This window comes from Larus michahellis, chromosome 2, assembly GCF_964199755.1.
Source record: "Larus michahellis chromosome 2, bLarMic1.1, whole genome shotgun sequence".
Taxonomy (NCBI): Eukaryota; Metazoa; Chordata; class Aves; order Charadriiformes; family Laridae; genus Larus; species Larus michahellis.
In genome coordinates, this window is record NC_133897.1 from 43246985 (window position 1) to 43266657 (window position 19673).

General features: G+C 41.3%; 1 protein-coding gene across 6 annotated transcripts in view; it reads left to right on the forward strand.

Annotated features, from left to right (window-relative positions):
• Window positions 1–19673, forward strand: part of RARB (retinoic acid receptor beta) — a 333265-nt gene that overhangs the window by 226071 nt on the left and 87521 nt on the right. The window contains exons 1-2 of one of the 6 annotated variants that reach the window (XM_074575055.1): window positions 11901–12532; window positions 13095–13223. The exons of 3 other annotated variants lie outside the window; for them this stretch is intronic. In XM_074575055.1, the coding sequence (XP_074431156.1) occupies window positions 13109–13223 (115 nt within the window). In that variant the 5' untranslated portion in view covers window positions 11901–12532; window positions 13095–13108. Of the gene's footprint in view, window positions 1–11900; window positions 13224–19673 lie in introns of those variants that run through there. 2 more of the 6 variants (XM_074575056.1, XM_074575054.1) reach the window with 2 other exon arrangements.

Sequence of the window (19673 nt, forward strand, 5' to 3'; positions counted from 1 at the left end):
CAGGCCGAAAGAAAGGGCTGTTTTGTTTTGTTGTGCTTTTGCAAGAGAGTTAAATAAAATCTTAACTGTGTTTTTCTTTTTAATATTGGAAGCATAATAAGGTCGCTTAAGAAAAAGAAAGCCAACCAGTAAGCCTGGGACGTCTCTCATTTCTTTAACAGCTACATAGTGTGTGCAGCTGAGAGCTGCCAGTTGGATCCTAGGAGGGGAGAAACCACTTTAGTTTGTTTGGTTCGTATATGGAATAACATTTTTCTTGCCTTGGAATACTTGTTTGTCATCACTCCCCCTTTGTGTTTATGTTCTGCTTGGAAATAGTCTCTGTGCTGTATATGCATTTGCCAGGATGTGCACATAAACAATGTTCCATTATAGCCCGCTCTGCATACTCCTTATTTACACCATATACATTCAGCAGTAAACACGTTGGGGAATGACAGAGAGCAAACTCTTCTAGGCCCCTTTTTTCAGTTAGTCCAGACTTTCTGCCATATGCTTGCTGAGGTCCCACTTCTATTCATGTTTTTATTAGGTAGAAAAAATGTGTCCAGACTTCCAACAAAGCAGCTTTTGTGTTCTCTGTCAAAAAAAATCTTCTCCTATGAAATGTTGATAGAAGTACCCAGAGCCCTTGTGGGGGTGCAGAGTCTGAATAGGCCCATGGTGAAAGCACGGGAGGGGAGAGCAGGGGAGCTGGGGTACAATTTTTGCTTCTTGCGTGCCATGAACAAGTATTGCTTAACTTTCTTTTCCTTTAGTTTTCCATTTGGAAACCAGGGTCGTACCCCTCATCCTGGTGCTTTTTCTGAAGGCGATGTTTTTAAAGTGTTAAAGACTGTCAGAATTTTAGCTGGAAGAGATGAAAAGCAAAATACTGTTTGGTGTAGCATAAAATGCAAGTTTGACTTAGAATATACGCTGTTTAGTAAAACTATAGAATCATGGTAAAAAAGTTTTACAGTGGCATAAATCACTTTTAGTGACTCTGCACTTGAAAATGGTCAGATTAGATCTTTTTCTCATTGATTTTGTATTTGGTTAATGATTCCAGTCCAGAGATCATAAAGCTATGTAAGATGTAAAAGATACGGGAAAATATCTTTAACCTCTACATTTAAACTATGTGTTTCTTTTGACATTGAAATACTGCAATGACCTGGTAATGTTTTCCAATGCTTTAATTTTTGCTGATGTACAAAAATATCACAGAAGAGCTGATTCGTAATTATTACACATGGTATTGCATAAATTTCTTCCTAATTAAAAAGCTTCTAAATTCTGAATAATCAATTTATGAAGGCATATGGTTTTGACAAATTATACATTTAATTTCTAAAGATTTATTAGAAATTTGACCTGCAGGTAGTTAATTATGGTTATAGTACTGATGCAGTAATACTGGAGATTGATATAATGATATGGTTGCAAATTTATTTTGATATCACCTACCGTAGTAGCAGGGTGTGGGAAAACACCTATATTTTGTACCATCTTGTTTATTATGCAGGAAGGCATTAGTTTAATGAAGAACAGAAATATTTGATAGGTGTGTGTTGGCATGTATATGAAAAGGTACTTTCAGCAGAGCATAAGCCTATTGAACCTAGTCCTTCAGGTTTTACCCCTTTTAGAGGCTACATTTCTAATGGCGCTAGTAATAGTTTTAGATGAATTGTGATAAAAAAATATGAACATTTTTTAAAAGATCCACAATAAGAAATGAAATTGATTCTTGCTAATTAATTTTTAGACCACAAAGTATTTCTTGAGTACCTCTTTTTGGACTAATCTCTCATCCACTATATGGATACTCCTAGTTTTACAAAGTCACCAGCCAAGTTACACCAGAGGAGTTTTCAAGATACAGTGCAAGAAGCCAAATTAAATAATAAATATAATTTAAAATGGTATCTTTCTATCCCACCTGGACTTACAAGGGGTCTATGAGAACCATACAAAGAAAATACAGATGAACTTTTAGAGTGGAAAATGTTTAGAAAAGACAGGCATATCTTAAACATGTAGGTAGCCCTTTTAGTAACATACAAAGGTTATCTATTTTTTTAAAGCAATTAAGAAAAAAAACCCAAAACCCTTTAAAAAGATTCTCTGTGTTATTAGAGCAAATAAATTTCTGGTTTCTTCTGAGTACTCCTGGCCTAGATAGGGGGTCAGGAGCTGCTACTGAGCAGTGAATATCCTTCATGAAGAGATGTTGGTGGGAGGTGTGCGTTACAGGACCTGCTATGTCCGTGTGTGAGAATGGTGGGTGAGGGAAGAGGACCAGACGAAGACTTAATTTAAGGCTTTTCACCTCTGAACCTTCAGCTGAGAGTGTCCCTGGATCCTTCCAGAGGAAAGGAAAGGTATAGACTTACCCTGCTTGTCTGAAATGGGGCAGTGTCAGTGATGCCTGCCTTTCCTAGCATTGGTTAGAGCCCACAGTACTGTGAGTCTGGGTTTGGCTGTAAGAAGAAGGAGAAGAAGAAATGAGATAGACGGTTCTCACTTGCTGTGACCAGACAACGGTCAGAAATGTGTCTATCGCATCAGTCTGATCTCTTATTTTCTCTGCTGGAAACCTAGTTGCTACTTTTTCCTGATAGTACACAGCTGTGGCTCACAGCAGTGAAGTGTGACCGCGCGAGGTACGCCCTGAGTGAGGACGTGTGCCCTTCCTGGTCCCCAGGGTCCATCTCACACTCTCACAAGACAGGGAAACTAAGGGGGCTGAATTATACCTTTTTAGAAATAGAGAGGTTTAGGAGTCTTTGTCCTAGATTTTGATATTTTTAGATCTAAACTTTGTTATTTCTGATAACCAGGGGAACGGGAATAGTATTATGCTAATTGTATATAATATTTGTGCTTATATTTAATATATATACACACAAACGTAATGCAGTTCTAAACCAAAATAAAATAATAATAAAAGAAAAAACCACCAAAATTGCTGTAGTGAAATAATTTGAGAATCTCATGTAATTACTTGATGCCAGTGATTAGAAAGGTCTATTAGAAAAAAACCCCTAGTATCATAAGATTTGCAGGAGTTTTCTAAAGAATTTACAGTAGTTAGTCTGTATAATTTTGGATGAAAGCAACACATTCTCTGATGGTGAAAAATTCTCTTATAGATTAATGAAGTACTATCTCTACCAGCTGAGGACTTTTTTAATGCTTCAGTAATTATCCAGGCAGAAGTCAATGGGTGGACAGAATCTGGGTGAAAGAGACCGTTGGTACTTGATAAATGCAGTCAAAATAGCATCCCCACAGACTAAGCATGAACTGTTTTATGAAAAATACATTGTATGTTTTCAGGTGTCACGTAAGTCATGACACCTGATGATATAAAATATAATTTAGACCAATCTAAACTCCCTGCATTCGCTGTTTGTTGTACCATCAGCATCCTGTGGTGAGTCAGATAGCTTTGCTTTTACCCTAGTAGCGCTCAACTCATTTTTTCCAAACCCACGAAATTATTCTGAAGCAGGAGGAGGAAAAGGGTCTCTTAAATCATGCCAGATACATTAACTGGGAAAGGGTTAATCTGCCCTCAGGAGTTGCTATGTAACTGAGTCCTGCTGGGAGAGTCAGGGTTTCCAGCCAATGAGACTCAGCCCGACAATACAATGCATCTATCTTGTGTTTCTCATGTGTTGTCAGTTATTGGAGTTTTTCTGAACTGGAATTACACTCCTGCTCCTTTCATACTCTCCCGCCGAGTCTTAAATAATTGTATTCCACACCAAAGTCAGAAAATAGCAGTACAATGGCGTGCATTTATCCCTGAAAACGTTAGTTTTGACAACTTTGACTAGGATGTAGAAAGACCTCTCTTGCACCAAAACCAGAAAACCTTTAAAAGATGAGATTTCTCAAAGAACTTCAGAATGGCACATGCCTTGGTTCCCGGAAAGCCTTCTCCTGCCTTTCTGTTCTCACCTGTGCATGCAGCCTTCAGCCCATTTGCTTGTGCAGAAAGAGTGGCTAAATGCCTCAACCTTAAGCTGTTCCTTCCTGCCTAAGATATTTCAAGAAGCCAGTATTGATTTTCCCTGCATCCTGATTAGACTCTCTCTTTAGCTATTCCTCTTCTTAAGGCCACTCAAGGCTTGAGGGCTGAAGCATGAATTCTTTAATTTCTCCTTTAGAAGAGCCAGGTGTGTTTTCTCAAAGTCTGGCAGCTCAAGCAAAGCCTCTGTGGTTGCGCCAATATATTTGTATGGAAGAGGTGCCACTTCTGAGGGGTTTTTTTTGTTGTTTTTTCTTTTTTTCCTGGAGGAGATCCACCCACAGTCCCTTTGAAGGCTACTGATAAGATGAGGGAGAGACTAAGCTTGGCCTGTAAAAACACTACTTAGGAATCTCTGCTTCGGCTGTTGGGTTCTGATAGGAAGCAAGAGAGTGGAGTGGTATTTGTCAACATGTCGTTCAATTCTCAGTAAGTTCTACACTTCACTTAGATCTTTGTGCCTCATTTTTTCCAGTGAGATTCTGCCTGATAATTTGTGTTGGCAAAGCTCTTAGCCTTTCTTACATGCTTGCGCAGTTCGGCCTCCAAGTGACATAATGTTCATGCATTGTTCAGCTAGCAGAATAGTATCAGCGGTGTGCGCGTGTACTCTTAGTAAGTCTTTTTTTTAAAAAAATAAAAGAAATTAACAAGTTTTAGGCAAATTCAGGAAGCCCGCAGGTGGAACTTTTAACTTTTTAAAGTCTTGAAATAACATGTATTCACTAACTTGTCATTTAGTTTATTCCTTTAGGATCTGGTTGAAACTAACATGATGGTATACTTTTTAAGGAGAATTCCAACACGTGTCTCAAAATTGGGAGTATGCACATGGTTAATTATTGTTCCTAAACCTCCTATGGGTTGAGGCTTACCTTCCCCATCCATCAATCTCAATAATTCCTTGAAGAAGTTTACCAACAACCCTGTCTTCTGGCATATCCTTTGGGATACTTCATGCCAAAGACAGAATGGATGAATGCAGCAAGGGTGAGATCTTGGAGCCATTTTTGCAAAGGAAAGAGTTTCCTTCCACACATTCTTCATTGCATGTCTCCATATAAAGACAGGTGAAGTCTGTTCTTCTGATAGCCTGATAAGAATACATGTAAGATTAGCGTCCCATGAATGAGAAGCCTGTTCTTGAAGACATTTGCTGAAAACTGTGGATGGATTAAAAGGACTGTTTTTTTCAGTGTGATGGCAAGGTCTATGCAGAATTGTTCAGTTAGAAGAAGGCTCAGGATACCAAAATGAAGAGGTTTGGTCTGGTTTATGCGAAACAAATTTGATAGTTTTATAGACCTGTCAAGCCTGATATGCTGCATTATGTGCTTAGAGACCACCTTGCATGTCCTTCACTAGATGTGGCAGAAAAGGTCCCAGAAGGACAAAAAATTCATGATACTGGACAGTGGCTGGGTCAATATGCTGTTGACCACCACAGTCTCTAACTGCACCCCAGCTCTGTAAGTCCTCTTTGATTAAAGCACACATGTCAGTCATGATTCCCTGAGCTTGGCCATAATATGTCTGGACTTTCAATTTCTTCTGTGGCCCAGTGTGGGAGTCTGGCAGACTAAGGGTACTTATACCTGCAACAGCCCAGTCGTGGGCAGTTATTGTAGCATAAAAGGGATATGCGGAATCCCTTACCTGCTCAGCAATAGTTACACTATGATAACCTGTCTGTTTGTTAAACTGACCTTGTTAGCAAAGTTTACTTTTCAGGTGACATCAATAAAGTTACAGTGATAACAATGTTCCTGAGGGGATGCATTCCCTCAGTTTATTCACACAGTGTTGATGGTACGTAATCCGCAAAACAAAAGGGACACCGATTTGCCAAATACATACCTCAGTTTCTGGGTAATTCTACCTCATTTACAGCAAAAATTCTCCAGGCTGATCCCCAAACTGCCCAAACAGAGAGTACATCTGCACAATAAAACAAAGGTGTGATTGTACAGTGCGTTAGGGCAGCAGACTGAGTAGAGATGTTGGCCTGATGACCATCATTACCAGCAGATATCTGGTGGTCTCACCACATTGTCATTCCTGTCATTACCTCTGCTGTCCAGGTAGCTATGCCAGCACATTTTCCAGTCACTCCTTCATTTTTGCCTTTTAAAATGGGATATTGGACTGTTCTTTCAGTGTTTGACGTAGGTTTGGGAACTAGCTAAGTGGGAATTGGATTATCATGAATACATGTGTCAAGCTGTTGAGCTGTGGATCTATTGCAGTTTACACTAATGGCATAATCCAGTCCAATCTGCATCAGGCTTTATGTGACCAGAGCTCTGCCCAAGAGTGTTTTGGCTGTCGCTGGCCTCTGGGATCTCTCTATATGGGTTGTCCCTGTCACAGTTCAGGAGCACAAGCCCTAAATGCTGCTCAAGTCTGTCTTAAGTTAAATAGGGCTTAAGTGAGGTTTAGGCTTTGTTAGGATATATGTCTGCACTGAGCTGCAGCTCCAGTTACTGCTCAGTAACCTTGGTTTTTTGTTGGAAGAAAGTCACTAGGACTAACTTTTCGCTAAGAGTTTAAGCTGCCATCAGTGAACCTCTAGAAATACTATTGTCCCAGTTTCTATTCTAATTCTGGTTACAACTATGTTTGTAAATTGTCTATGTTTGGAACTCCTTTTATTCTACATTTTCTAATTTTATTTATTTACACATTATGAGACACCTTTCAGGATAACAGAACAACAGAAAATACTATCTGTTTGTTTGGTAACTTTCTTTTTTTTTTTTTTTCTTCTTTTTTCCCCTCCCTAAAAAAAGCCAGAAACAAAAGTTACTCATAGAGCCTTTTGGAATCTCTGTTTTATTTTTAATGGAGCTCTGTGCTCTTTCACCTTCAGCCAACCATGAGCATATTCAGCATATAGGAGACTTTATTGTTAGAAGTAGTATTCTCTGCAGTTTAATATCAATAGTTCTACTTGCTCTTCTGCTCTTTCCTACATCTTGCTTCTACTTACGTTTTATAGATCTCCCAGCCCTCATTCTCCCTGGATTATATAATGCAATGTGTCAGTGCCATACATGGCACTCCAGTTACCTCAGCATTTCCATTATAACTCTATGTTTTGAGGGATTTATAGCCTAGCATTAAAAATCTCTTTCTTGGCTAAACCTTGAAACAGCAGTTTCTGGTCATTTAAAAAGAAAACAAAATGAAACAAACTTTTTTTTCCCCCCCTTGCTTCTCTCCTTTTTTTCTGGCAACCATTTAGCAGTGGTGTTTGCACTGCAGGATCCTCCTAAACAGCAAGCGTAGATTCAGTATGTAGCCAATTTTTAATGTAATAATGCTTTTCCTTTTTATATCCTTCAAAAATGCATGTCATCCCCTCTTTAGGCACATGATGTCATTGCCTCTTTGCCAACCTTTCTGGAGCCTACAGCAGTCAGCCTTTGGGGCCTCAGAGAGGTGCGGCTTGGTCTGTGTTTTCCTTTATTTGCAACATGGATATGTTTTTTTAAAAAAATATTTATCCTTCTTTGTCTTAAAGCCCAATAACTTACTATCTCCTTCTGTGTCACAGAGCTACGAATTTGTCATAATCCAAAAAGACATTGGCTATATATGAATATCTAGGATATCAGGGCTATTACCAAAAACAAATTTGGAAAAGATATTAAATCTCATGCTTTAATGCTTAAGTGATTTGCTGTTAGAGAACACGCTATTAGAGGACCTATGGGTGAGTTATACTTCGCCAATCACTAGGGATTCCTGTATTTTTCTTAGAAAGATCTAGTAGCAGTCACTTTTAGAAATGGATTGATGAACCAGATACACTTCCAGTTTTATCATATAGGGCAGTTCTTTTCCCCTGGCTCCGGGCCAAAGGAGTGTAAAACACAGTATGGATTCTAAGAAACGTGGTCATGTGCTTGAGTTTGTAGAGGTGAATTATTTTTATAGCTTTTAAGTTAAGCAATCAGCTTTAAAGGCATCTTTACAAATACATATCCACTGATTAAAACAGACAAAAAGCCTTTATCGGTAAGTGACTTGCAGACTGGTTGCATGCCCGAGTTCTGGGTCTGGAGCTGACTAACTCTGCTTTTCCAATCTAAAATAACTTACTGCTCTGCACTGAATAGTCTTTTGCCAGTTGCTGTTATATTTCTGGCCTGAAGTAATTTTCTTTTACGTGCAAATTCCTGTTTCAGTCATTGCGAGCTGTGCATAGTAGCATGTAGGAGTCAGAAGAAACCCCTTTTTGACTTAATTTCACTGTACTTTGTGTTTTTCTGTATCATTTGTGCCATTTTATGCCAGTAATTTTACTGTTTTATTTTCTTTGGGGCAGTTATTTCTCAGGGTTGATACCTATTTCTTCAGGACTACCCTAGAGTTTTAAATATTCAGCCATTCTCATGATCCAGTGATTTTCTTCCCCATAATCTTTTGACATCATTCACGTGCTTGAGACATGAGGATAACGTCCTCCAACAGTAAAAAATACTATTAGTGAAAGGGGATTCAATTTTTAGATTTGAAAGTCCGTATCGCCAGTTGAGACAAAAAAAAAAAAGGGGGGGGGGAAGCGCCAAGCACCAGGACAAGTACTGTTTCATATTAACATCTATTCTCAATGAAGAGGTAAAAATCAAAGCCCCTGTGTGTGAGGCAGGGTTAGTGAACTGCCAGTGATTCTCCCAGCAACTGACACAAAGGAATCTGTGAGTATCAAAGCTGAGGCAGCAAGCTTAGTGTCAGCTCTTGCCTAGGGAGTAGAAGAAAACATCACTTTGTCTCTGCTTTCACTGCTTAAACACACACATCATTCACTACTAACCATTTACTCTGCTGTCAAAACTGTTTCAAGAGAGTGCTACATTTGATTAATAGTAAAACGCATGCATGCAAAAAAAAAAAAGTCCACTTGCCCTAAGGTACATTTTGGAGAATTTTTGCATGTACTTCTTAATTTTTCCATCCTATAAATATGCCTGTAATATTCCAGGAGTACTCTGTTGCTTCTAGTAAAGTCATTTTTATTAGAGCGCCCAGTGCACTCATCCTAATTCTAGTTAATGCTCTCTCTCGGTGAAGCACATTATGGCATCCTCAGCCTCTTGTACTAACGAAAAAGTGACCAGCACAAACATGTGTGCAGTACATGATTCATAGTGCTGCTTTCTGAATTGTCCAGTGGGTAATTGCAGTACAAAAACCAGAGAAACAGATGTAGACCCTAAACCTTGGCTGTAAATTTTTGTTTTATGATTATGGGTTTCAAATGTGCTATGTCACACTGACAAATATACAGTAACACCAAAGGAAATAGATTTCTGACTTGAACTTTTGCTTTTTATTTCACTTGTGGCTAAGAATATGTTTATTGTAAAGTTTCTGCTATTGCAGTCTGAGAGAAAACAGATCAAAGCGGTGATGTGAAATCACAATTTCTTTGCACGGATGAAGTGGAAGATACTGGAGAGTTGTTGCCTACTCGCACCTCTATAGGAGCTGGGCAGACATTTGAAATATGTGGCAATACTTAAAGTTTCATTACATTTGAATTAGAGGGCTATTAGTTATTACACTAATTATGGTTAGTCCTGATCTAGATTAGGAAATACCCCCCCTTTTATGAACATAGCTTTTCCTGATACTCTCTTTAAGAAAAACAAGTATCATGCTATTTCAGAGTAAAATACGAGATACATAAATTACTGTATTGTAGAAATAGTATGCGAGCAAACCATTAGGCTATTTGAAGAATTTTTTAATTACATGTGGTTTTAGTAATAAGTATAAGCATTAGCACAACTATTATTCGTAATGAAACATGATGAGCTACCTGGCTCATTTAGATACAGTGAGAAAAAGCAATCTTTTTCAATTCATATTCAGTTAAGCGTGACTTCCTGACATTTACTTTCAGAAGTTGCCAGTCTACATTTTGATGTACAATGGGCAGATTTTATTTTAAATACAGTTTTATAAGACTGTTAATGGAGTAAACATACCTGTATTTCTGTTTGTCGAATGTTGTTTATTCTAACTCACATGGGCAATATGTTTTTCTTGGCATAAGCTTAAACTGTTCTGAGAGCCTTGGTCCACACAAAATGCTGTTTTCTCCCTAAATTGGAGACTGAAAAAACATACTGTGTTTTGTATCATCCTTTCCAGTTATTTTTGTGGTGACGCATTACATATTCCAAACTTCTTGTGCGTCTTGTGTCATCTGCTTAGAAAATACCGTCTTAATTTAGCTTTGCTACTGAAAACAAAACTGTAGCAATGTAGCCAGCTGAGATTTCAACAAAAATTTAGCCACTTTTCCACTTGCCTTTTTAATACAGCAAGTGCCGCTTGCTGTGCTGACATGGTTTAAACAAGCCTTCCCTGAAGGACGGTTTTTTGGATAAGCCTGTGGATTACAGAGTGTCAGGGGCTTCTTCAGCTGTAGGAGTCTGGGCTGGGGGAGGACACCCTAATGGACCCAGAAAGTCCTAAAAAAGTCCTTAAAAAGGCACTGTTAAAACTCCAGCATTTGTAACTCCTCTTCCTAGAGGGAAGACGGGAAGAGAGGCTGCCTGCTGCAGGGACAGCCAGAGCTCTCCCGTCGGAGGGGAAGAAGGAGGCTAAGAAAAGCTTTTGGTTTTATCCCTTCAAACGGATTCGCTTCTAGATTGCAGCAGGTCTTTTTGTTGGCCAGTGGTTTTCATCGCGGGTATATCAGTTTCAGGGAACAAGTGCGTGTGCTTTGTGTGGGGTTTTGTTTTGTTGGGTTGTTTTTTTTAAATTCTTGAAGCTGTGTGAAAAGTTTAGTTAATACAATCTGCAGGCATTGTCTGTCAGAGAGCTTTCGGTTCATCAAAGGACTTTTTGTGGAGAGGGGACACCGCATCCGTTGAAGTGGCTGCGCAGGTCCCGGAGTGAGTCTCTCCCCAGCGTTTCTTTACGGTTGCCACTTATGTGCCATGTATGCACACAGCGTCCCCCGCTCCACCCCACTCCCATCTTTTCGAGAAACAGGCAGTATTTGAGGGTTTTGTTTTCCAGTTTCCAAACCCAAACTACCTTTGGGGCGGGAAGCGAGGCTCCTCCATGCCTCAGGAAACCTCACTCCGGGCCAGCGCTCAGTCCGATGGGGCTGAGGCCACTTGGCTCATTCGCTTAAAATGAAAGCCCGCACGTGGTCGTTGAGCTCATGTCCTTTCCAGTGGGGCAGAGGGAGTGTTCCCAGGCTGTTGTTTTTCATTTTTAAAGTGTCCGTAGGAATAAGGACTGGTGGAGGCCTCGATGGAGTCTCTCTCTGTGAGCAGGACTTTGCAGAAGGTGGTTATTTACCCACAAAGCAGAGGGGTTCCCTGCTGGCTTGACGTGGATGGTGGGCCAGCATGGTGCTGGGAAGGCCTTGACACCTACTCCTGCCATGAGGGAGGGCTGCCGGCAGTGCAGTTTCACCCAGACCTCTGAGGGTGTTCTGGTGGGAGCAGAACCATGCTTTCAAAATGTCTGTGAGGGGGGCCTGCCCCAGGGAGGGGGCAGCCATGGTTTCCCCTCCTGTTACCCTGGGGTGGGTCCCGTTCCTTCAGGGACCTGCTTGTGGCCTTCCTCCTCTTCCAAGGAGCTGGGGCTCATTAGCCCTCTGAAAGCTGATACAGCCCCTCCAGGGCCACCTGAGCTGCCCTGGCCCCTCTCTGCTAATCAGAGACAGGCAGGACCCAGTGGCCCCGGGCCTGTGGAAAAGAAGGGTTGCATGGCTGCCTCCTTGCCCCAGGCTGGGTGGTGGGGATGGGCCCTCCCGGGTGATGGTGCCTGTGAAATCAGGCCCACCTGGGAGTGCTGGGTGAATTTAAGAGTGAGGGTAAGGGGTGATGGGGAGAGATGGGATTTGACCCCCCCCCACGCCAGGAAGGACGGGCCCGTGAGGTCCCTGCCGGGAGAAGGGCTGGTACCAGCCATCGTCCCTGCTGGCGGCATGGGATGGGGGTCCCTGCTGGCGTGCGTGGGATTGGGTTAGGGGGCGGCTGCTCCACACCCAGCCCCACTGCCCCAGAAGTTGGGGTGAAGCCCGTGTCCACAGCTCCGGTACGGCAGCAGACACCTGCGCCTTGCTCATGGCCTCTCCAGGGAGGTACAGAGTGTGGGGGAGGGCGGGGGGCACAGAATTTTTAGCAAATTGAGCTGGAATTTAAAAATCCTCCGTTCTCACTGCCTCAATTCCTCCCCTCCTCCTTGCGGTTGGTTTGTTGTTTGTTTTTCTTTTTTTGTTTTTTTTTAAACTTTATTATTTGGGGTCTTCTTTGCAAGTTGGCCTCCCCGTTACGCACCCGCCGTTGCCGCCCGCGCAGCGGCAGCGGGGCGACTCTGGCAGGGCTGTGGCTAGTGTTTGCCTGCCTGCTTGCCTGCCCGCCCGTCCGCCTGCCTGCCTGCCTGCCTGCCTGCTTTTTTTGCAGGGCTGCTGGGAGTTGTGAAGGCGTGTGAGAATCCTGGGAGCTGGTGATGTCAGACCGCTTGGGTCATTTGAAGGTTAGCAGCCTGGGAAGGGTTCACGGAAAGTTCACTCGCATATATTAGGCAATTCAATCTTTCATTCCCTGTGACACAAGTAGTAGGAAGTGAGCTGTTCGGAGGCAGAAGGATCTATTCACGTCCGAGGGGGATTCCGAGTCCCTACCGGAGCCGTTTTATCCCGGGGAAGCGGGCGATCGGCACGGCGCGGGACGCGGCACCCACCCGGCGAGCGCCCTGGGAGCGGGGCTTGACTCTAAAGAAATTTTGGGGGGAAATTGATGGGAGCTAAAACTTGGAATGCGGCTTGCTTCCCCCCATCTTGCTGGATTGGCTGGGCAGCCTGGAAAATGGTAAATGATCATTTGGATCAATTACAGGCTTTTAGCTGTGTTGTCTGTCATAATTCATGATTCTGGTCTGGGAAAAAGACCAACAGCCTACGTGCCAAAAAAGGGGCAGAGTTTGATGGAGTTGGGTGTACTTTTATGTGCCATTTTCCTCCACACCTAGAGGAAAGCACTTTTGCAGGCATTCTGTGCAGGGGGAATCATGTTTGACTGTATGGATGTCCTAGCAGTGAGCCCTGCTCAGATGCTGGATTTCTACACTGCGAGTCCGTCTTCCTGCATGCTCCAGGAGAAGGCTCTCAAAGCATGCTTCAGTGGATTGGCACAAACAGAGTGGCAACACCGGCACAGTGCTCAATGTAGGTCCCAACTGTTATTTTTCCACTTTAAAGCAATTATTTATTATTAATTATTATTATTTTTATTATTATTATGTGCATGTATTTAAAAAAAGAAATACTTGTAATTAAGCGCAGGGATAATGCGGGGTGGGGGGAGTTCTTGTGCAAAATGTGATTTGCAAGCTGTTTTTTTTTCTCCTTTTGGCAAGAAAGGAAAAAGGAAAGAAGCATGGGGCTGCTTTCTGTTTATCCCTTCTCATGTAGCATACTGATCCTAACAACAGTTGTGGAGCCAAGCAGGAACACATAAAATTATAATATAATACAGCAAATACTTGCAAAACTCCAACCAGTGAAGGACAGATTTACGTAACATTTCTGTAGTAGTTTTTTTCTGTGCTTCCTTAATCTAATTTTGTACCATGTTTGATAACTGGGATGCATGTTGTCTCAAAGTGCATTTTAGCGGAGCAGCCAAGCAATTAAAATGTTGCTCCATACAGTTCTTGCAAAGATGTTGAATTGCAGTGGGTAGGTGCCATTCCAAAAATTAGACAGTAGTTTTAAGTTTCCTAAGAAAAGGCAATATTTCTTTGTACTGACCTTGCTGCCACCTTTCTTCTTCACTTTGTTGCTCTAAGAAGTTGCTGTTTTTCTAGAAAACTACTTGCTGTGAACACCCTTTGAGTTTAACCATCAATTATTTCTATACCTTGAGATTCAGGCAGCGTTGCACTGGTAACGGAGGAGGGAGAGTTAGCGGTAGGACACTTCTGAAAATGTATTATTATGTTACAGGGTCTTGATTTGTTGCTGAAATACGTAGATGGTAAACAATGGCAGCATTTTAACACCACAGTTTCAAGTTTGAGAAATGACAAGAAGTGCCAGAAAGCATCACCTTATACTCTGCATAAAAGCTTGCAGGATGCTTCACTGCTCTGACGGTGATTTAGATAAATGGCTTGGCTATCTATCAAAATGTTTTTAGCACGCTCTTGGGCACTTCAGTACACCATTAACTGTATAATTCTGTTCGAAATTTTTGTTTTACGGTACGTTAAAAAGTTACCTAGGAATTAGAATAGTTGTCCCTTCGATACAGTTTATCTCAAAGGGGTGGAGGGGGAAACTGAAAAATTAACTAAAAAATTTTTGGTGAAATAGTGTGTTTTTTCACTCTGCTCAAAAGTTTTCAGTCACCATATGACGTTTGTGTGGGTTGAGTAATGAAAACAGAATTGTAAAAATTGGTGACTACCAGCCCACAACATTGCAAATGTTTTGATGTCTTTACAATTAAAATTAGACTGTGAAGTTCAGCATGGGATGTTTATTTTCTCCGCGCTGTTTTCAAAACGCTTCAAATGTGAGACGAAACAAAGCTTTTACTTCAAAATAATGTTACTAGCTATGGGAGAGCTTCAGTTGGGGGAGGGGGGGGAACCCGAAACAGATGTTTTGCTAAAAATGTTTTTTCCTCCTTCCATGGTTTAAACTTTAGAGTGTAACTTCAGTGGTAATATCGCGGAAACTTGGAATTAAAGTTTTCTGGAGTAGGAGGCATATGCTGTCGTAAAAAGCTTACACTGGCAAAATATTCTTAAATAACTTCTAGTTTAAAAATGTCCTGCTCTTGTATGTTGTTAATACCTAGAAGCAGGATTCTTAAAAACAAAAATATATGGTGTTTGTTCTTGAGCAAGTTAAACATAGGATTACCCTTATCAGAATGGAATGAGTGGTAAATATGTCATTTGCCTAGGGCCTGTGATAAGAGACAAGTGTTGATAACAGCAAAGTTTAGCTAATCAAAGAAACTCATATTAACAAGAGTAAATAAAAAATACAGGAAAATGCATTCAGGAATCCAGTCTCGTAACTTTGTAAGCAATAGAATTAATCTTCACTGCATGGGAATTTAAAATCAGGCGGAAACCTGAATCATAATATGGTGGCTGTAATTTGAACTGTGAAAGTTAATGGTATAGAAATGTGGAAAAGCAATTTAGTTAGGATCCAAATGAAGAATTCTGTTTGATTTCCAGAGCAAGTTTTGGTTTTAATTTTAAAGAAAGAATAATGACTTTATGTGTGTGGGTAAATATATATAAATGGATTATAAAGGACTAAAATTCTCTCAACATGTAAGATTTTTTTCCTTGCATCTCATGAAAATAATGACAAAACCAGAATTTTTGTGGTCCACAAAGCTTTTAATGGTTTAAAGGTTGCTCCAGTGCTTATAAATACAAAGATAGCAATGTTTAATTCTAACTCAAGTGTTTCCTGATTCTCTATTTTTATGAAGACCTCTGTGATTTAATGGAATGTAATCATAGCCAAATTTTGAAATTGTTAGACATGTAATAGGTAAGGGTTTGGGTCTATTTTGTTGTTTTATTTTTGGCTCTGCCATAAAAACAGTACACCTGCAGACATTGCTTTAGGCCTTAGAAATATTGCTTTGATAGAGACGTGATTGTAGAGTAAAAGGTAAATGGTTGTTGAGGGAATAATACATGGATAGTGCAGACTCTGAACAGGCTAGCGACAATCCCAGACAGCATCGGGGTTTTTGACTGAAACACTGGCAAAATTGGCCATTGCAGGGGTTAGGGCAGAATGCTGTAGGGCTGCAACTTCAGCTCATCTTCAGTATGTTAATCCTGTTAACGATTCACTAAGCGATCGCACTCCTGCAGCATCACAAATCTTCCACTCCACCAGGGTCTGCAAAGTAAAAATAGAGGGTAAGGCGCAACCCAAACATGACCTTAACTTGTGTGGTATTTTTTTCCTCCCTCCTGTGGGAGGAAAAACCTGCTATGGGTTGGAACCCAAATGTTAGCCACTGTACATTGCAAGGTGTGTTACGAGCACAAAAAGCAAATACCTGATTTTGCGCTCATACGTATTTGTTGTATGTGATATTAGTTATATAGTTATGGGCTTAAAGGAAAGTATTTATTTGCAAAGAAAATGATGGACTCAGAAATGAGCAGAACTGACTGCACTTCTAATCATGAGTCGTTCTCACTCCTTTTCTCATAAGATAAAAATCAGGTCAGTATAATCAAATTAGTGGAGAACAGTTCTTAAGCGGACAAAAGAGTTAAAATTGCAAGAATTAGTAATTTGTACTTTTTTAAGTAAAGTAGGATTTTCTGCTCCCTTGTAGTGCAGTGACAACAGTTTCTGAGGAAAAACAAGCAACTCTTGGTGAAACGTGAGATAACTAAATACCGCAGAAGTGGGAACTGGACAGGCCCTGAGAGAGAGCGAGCTGCAAGGAATGGCGATTTTTCTTTGGCCTTGGAAAAGACTATTAAAAAAGTCTTCATTAATTAAACAGGACAAAAAAAATGAGCAGGCCCAAAACAAGCGTAAGTTTGTTTGGCAGTATGTAGTGTTTCAGCTAATTATGTCAAGTAGAAGACTACTGCCTACCGCGTTTTGTTAGGTTTAGAAGAATAAGAAAATGAAGGTAAAAGTTATGGGTATGGCGGCAGAACGTAATAGGATGTTGAGGCTCTGTAGCATACAGTTCTTATTTCGGTTTGGTGGGAAGTGTTTGCCGGGAGAAGACCTAGCGGGTATTAACCCTCAGAAGGTTCGTGAAGGTGGGATTCCAGAAGGCATGCGTTTTCCTTCTGAATTCCGGATTATTGCGATCTTTGGGTCAGGTGGTTCTTCCCTGCAAGCACTGGAAATACTGGAAACATCTGCGCTCAACCAGAAAAAAGTTCACTACTTTATTTTCTTTCATCTTTCTGAATTTAAAAACAAACATTTTGAAGTGGAGGACTTGTAATCTGCATTCCCAAGTATCAAATTGCTGCAGGTGTGTTTGCTAGTGCCCAGAAGGCAAGATCTGTTTGAACCAGGTTATTTTCTTTAAAGTTCATGTATAAACTTTACAGCTACATCGCTAGGACTGATTTGCTTAGGGATATAGTCTTTATTTAAATGTTTATACTTGTGGCTTAATGCCCTGGACTATGTGATGAAAAAGTGTTTGTTTCTGAATCCCCTTCATTAAAAAAAAATAAAAATTGCACGGGGATATTTTTATTTCAAATTAATTAAAACGAGAACAGCTATTCTCTGCGTAGACTCTGATGCAGTTAGCCTGATGCAGCTGCTGGCAGAGGAAAACTCTAATGGACACGCACCACTGTCAAAAACTCCTGCAGACAGAAATGATGAGAGGCATTCGCTGGTGAAGTTGGGGTGGGATGAGCTTGGAGGAAAAGCAATGTATCTTTGGGTGACTCCCCACTCAGCTAATGAGTCTGTGCAGCCAGGGTGCAACTTGTCAGAACAAAGCCAGGCTGGCGGGGCCGCTGCCTCCGAGAGAGGGTTACGGCGAAGTTAAGGAGTTGAAAGAGAGAGATAATGTTTCAGGCAGCCAAGTTAGTCATCCTCACGTCCAGTTAAATCCCCACTTACTGCTGAGCCGTCTTCGTTAACCATGTGTGCGTCAGGCCTGTGCCGCAGCCTGGCCGAGCGAAGGGGCTTCGCAGGGGGTGCCCCGGTCAGGGGATTATGCTTCCAACCTCCCTCCCCTAAACACCCCGAGCGACTGTTTTTGCTCAGGTCTAATTTACACACCGCCCTTTACGCGGCCGATGAAGTGGGGCTGTGTTACACAGCCAGCATTTAGATTTGGGAGCCGGGGTTGTGAAAGGGACATTGTGCTCAGGAGGGCTGCTGGCTGCCGTCCTCGGCCGCGCCGTGCCCCGTCCTATTGAGACCTCAAAAGCAGAGCACAGCTGCGATGAGTTTCCAGATCTCTTTGGCCGTGGGGACCGGGGCTGGTATGCGTGCGAGTAGTGTGTGTTGGAGGGGGAACATCCCTCTCCCCCTCAAAAGTTTTTGCCTTGCGGGGCTGGCAGCAGCCTCTGAGCAGTGAATTTACAGGGGCGGGTGGCTGGGGCCAAATTAGTTGTGGTTTCGGAGGGCTTTCCAGAGCTTCGTTAAGGCTGTAGCGCACAGCCCCATGAGGAAGGATATCAGTTGATGTATAAAATGGCCAAGGAGCTTCGGTAAATAGACTTTACCCTTCAAATCCAGAGGTCCTGGCAGCGGCTGTGCGGGAGGAGGGTGGGGTTGTACTTTTCCCCTTCCTGTACTTGGACACTTTTGATTATCCAGACTTTCTGGGACTGAGCAGGGCTGCCTTATAACAAAGCCTGCATAATATAATTGCCTAAATAGGCCTATTGTCCTTTTCAAGTCACTGTGCTGTGAAATCTTTGAACTTTTTGCTGAAAATGTTGCATCTAGTGTTTAGATGGCTTTAATGGCTACGGCGAGGAGGAGATCCTTTTCCCTCATTTCTCATTGCTGCGTGGTTGAGAAGGTGATTATATTCCTGCCCCCTATTGATGTTTACTCCTTTTGGGAAGCAAATATTTTAGCTCCTTCTGGCAGGGTAAACTGCCAAAAGTAATAGGCCTGGAAATACAAAGCTATGATTGATTTTGACCTTTGCTCACGTGCATGAAGTCTGTCCCCATGCAGTGTGACCCATGCCACTTCTTGCTGAAATCCAAGCCCTTTCAAACCAAATGGAACCACGAAAATACAAGCCATAAAATGCTCAAAACTATTCTAAAATAACAGAATAATCATTTTCTCTGGACTGCAAAAAGAGAGTATAGGCAGGAGGGTAGCAAAGCTGGATTTTCTAGTACGCAAAACAAGAGTAATATCTTTCGTCTGCTGCTGCCTTTTTATGAGAACCATATTCTAGGCACAAAATAAACAAACTGGTGTCATGTGGCAATGATTCTTCTGTGCAGTCTTTCGGTCACCGTAATCTTAGCTGTGCCTCCTAATTGTAATCAGTAAACAACTTCCATCCAAAAATGTGGATTTTAAACTGTCTTTTAAAAAATAATCTAAGGTCTGGGATTTTATTAATCTGTCGTTGCATGAGTAAATGTGTTTCAAAAGTTAAGAATGTCAGAAACAGTAGCCTGAAGTTAGCATCCTAAATCCGCATTTCATGGCTTCATTTCCAAATATGCTGAGTATCTACGAGCTCCCTCAGCACTTTTAAAAGCAGGCCACACATTTAAATGGCCAAATACTGCTTAGAACCTTCATTTAATATTAAAAAATTTTAAAGGACTTTCCCACTTCTCCCGAACTATATGAAAAAGTAATTAAATGACAGAGTTCACAATATTAGCAGTGGAAACAGAGACACTTATAAAACAAAGTAGGACTTGTTTATAAGAGCATATTATTCTCTTTCTATAAGTTTACAAGTCAAGTTTGCAAATTTCACATTTAAACCACAAACTGTGGTTTTTTTCCCTGTATTTTGACTGACTCACAGATTTCTCCGATTCTCTGTTTGCTTCCTTGCATTAAAGTCCACTCATTGGATATTAATCTAAGACACTTTCAAGCTTGTGGTATAGATTTTAATAGCTATATTGTCTCCTTCGTATACTT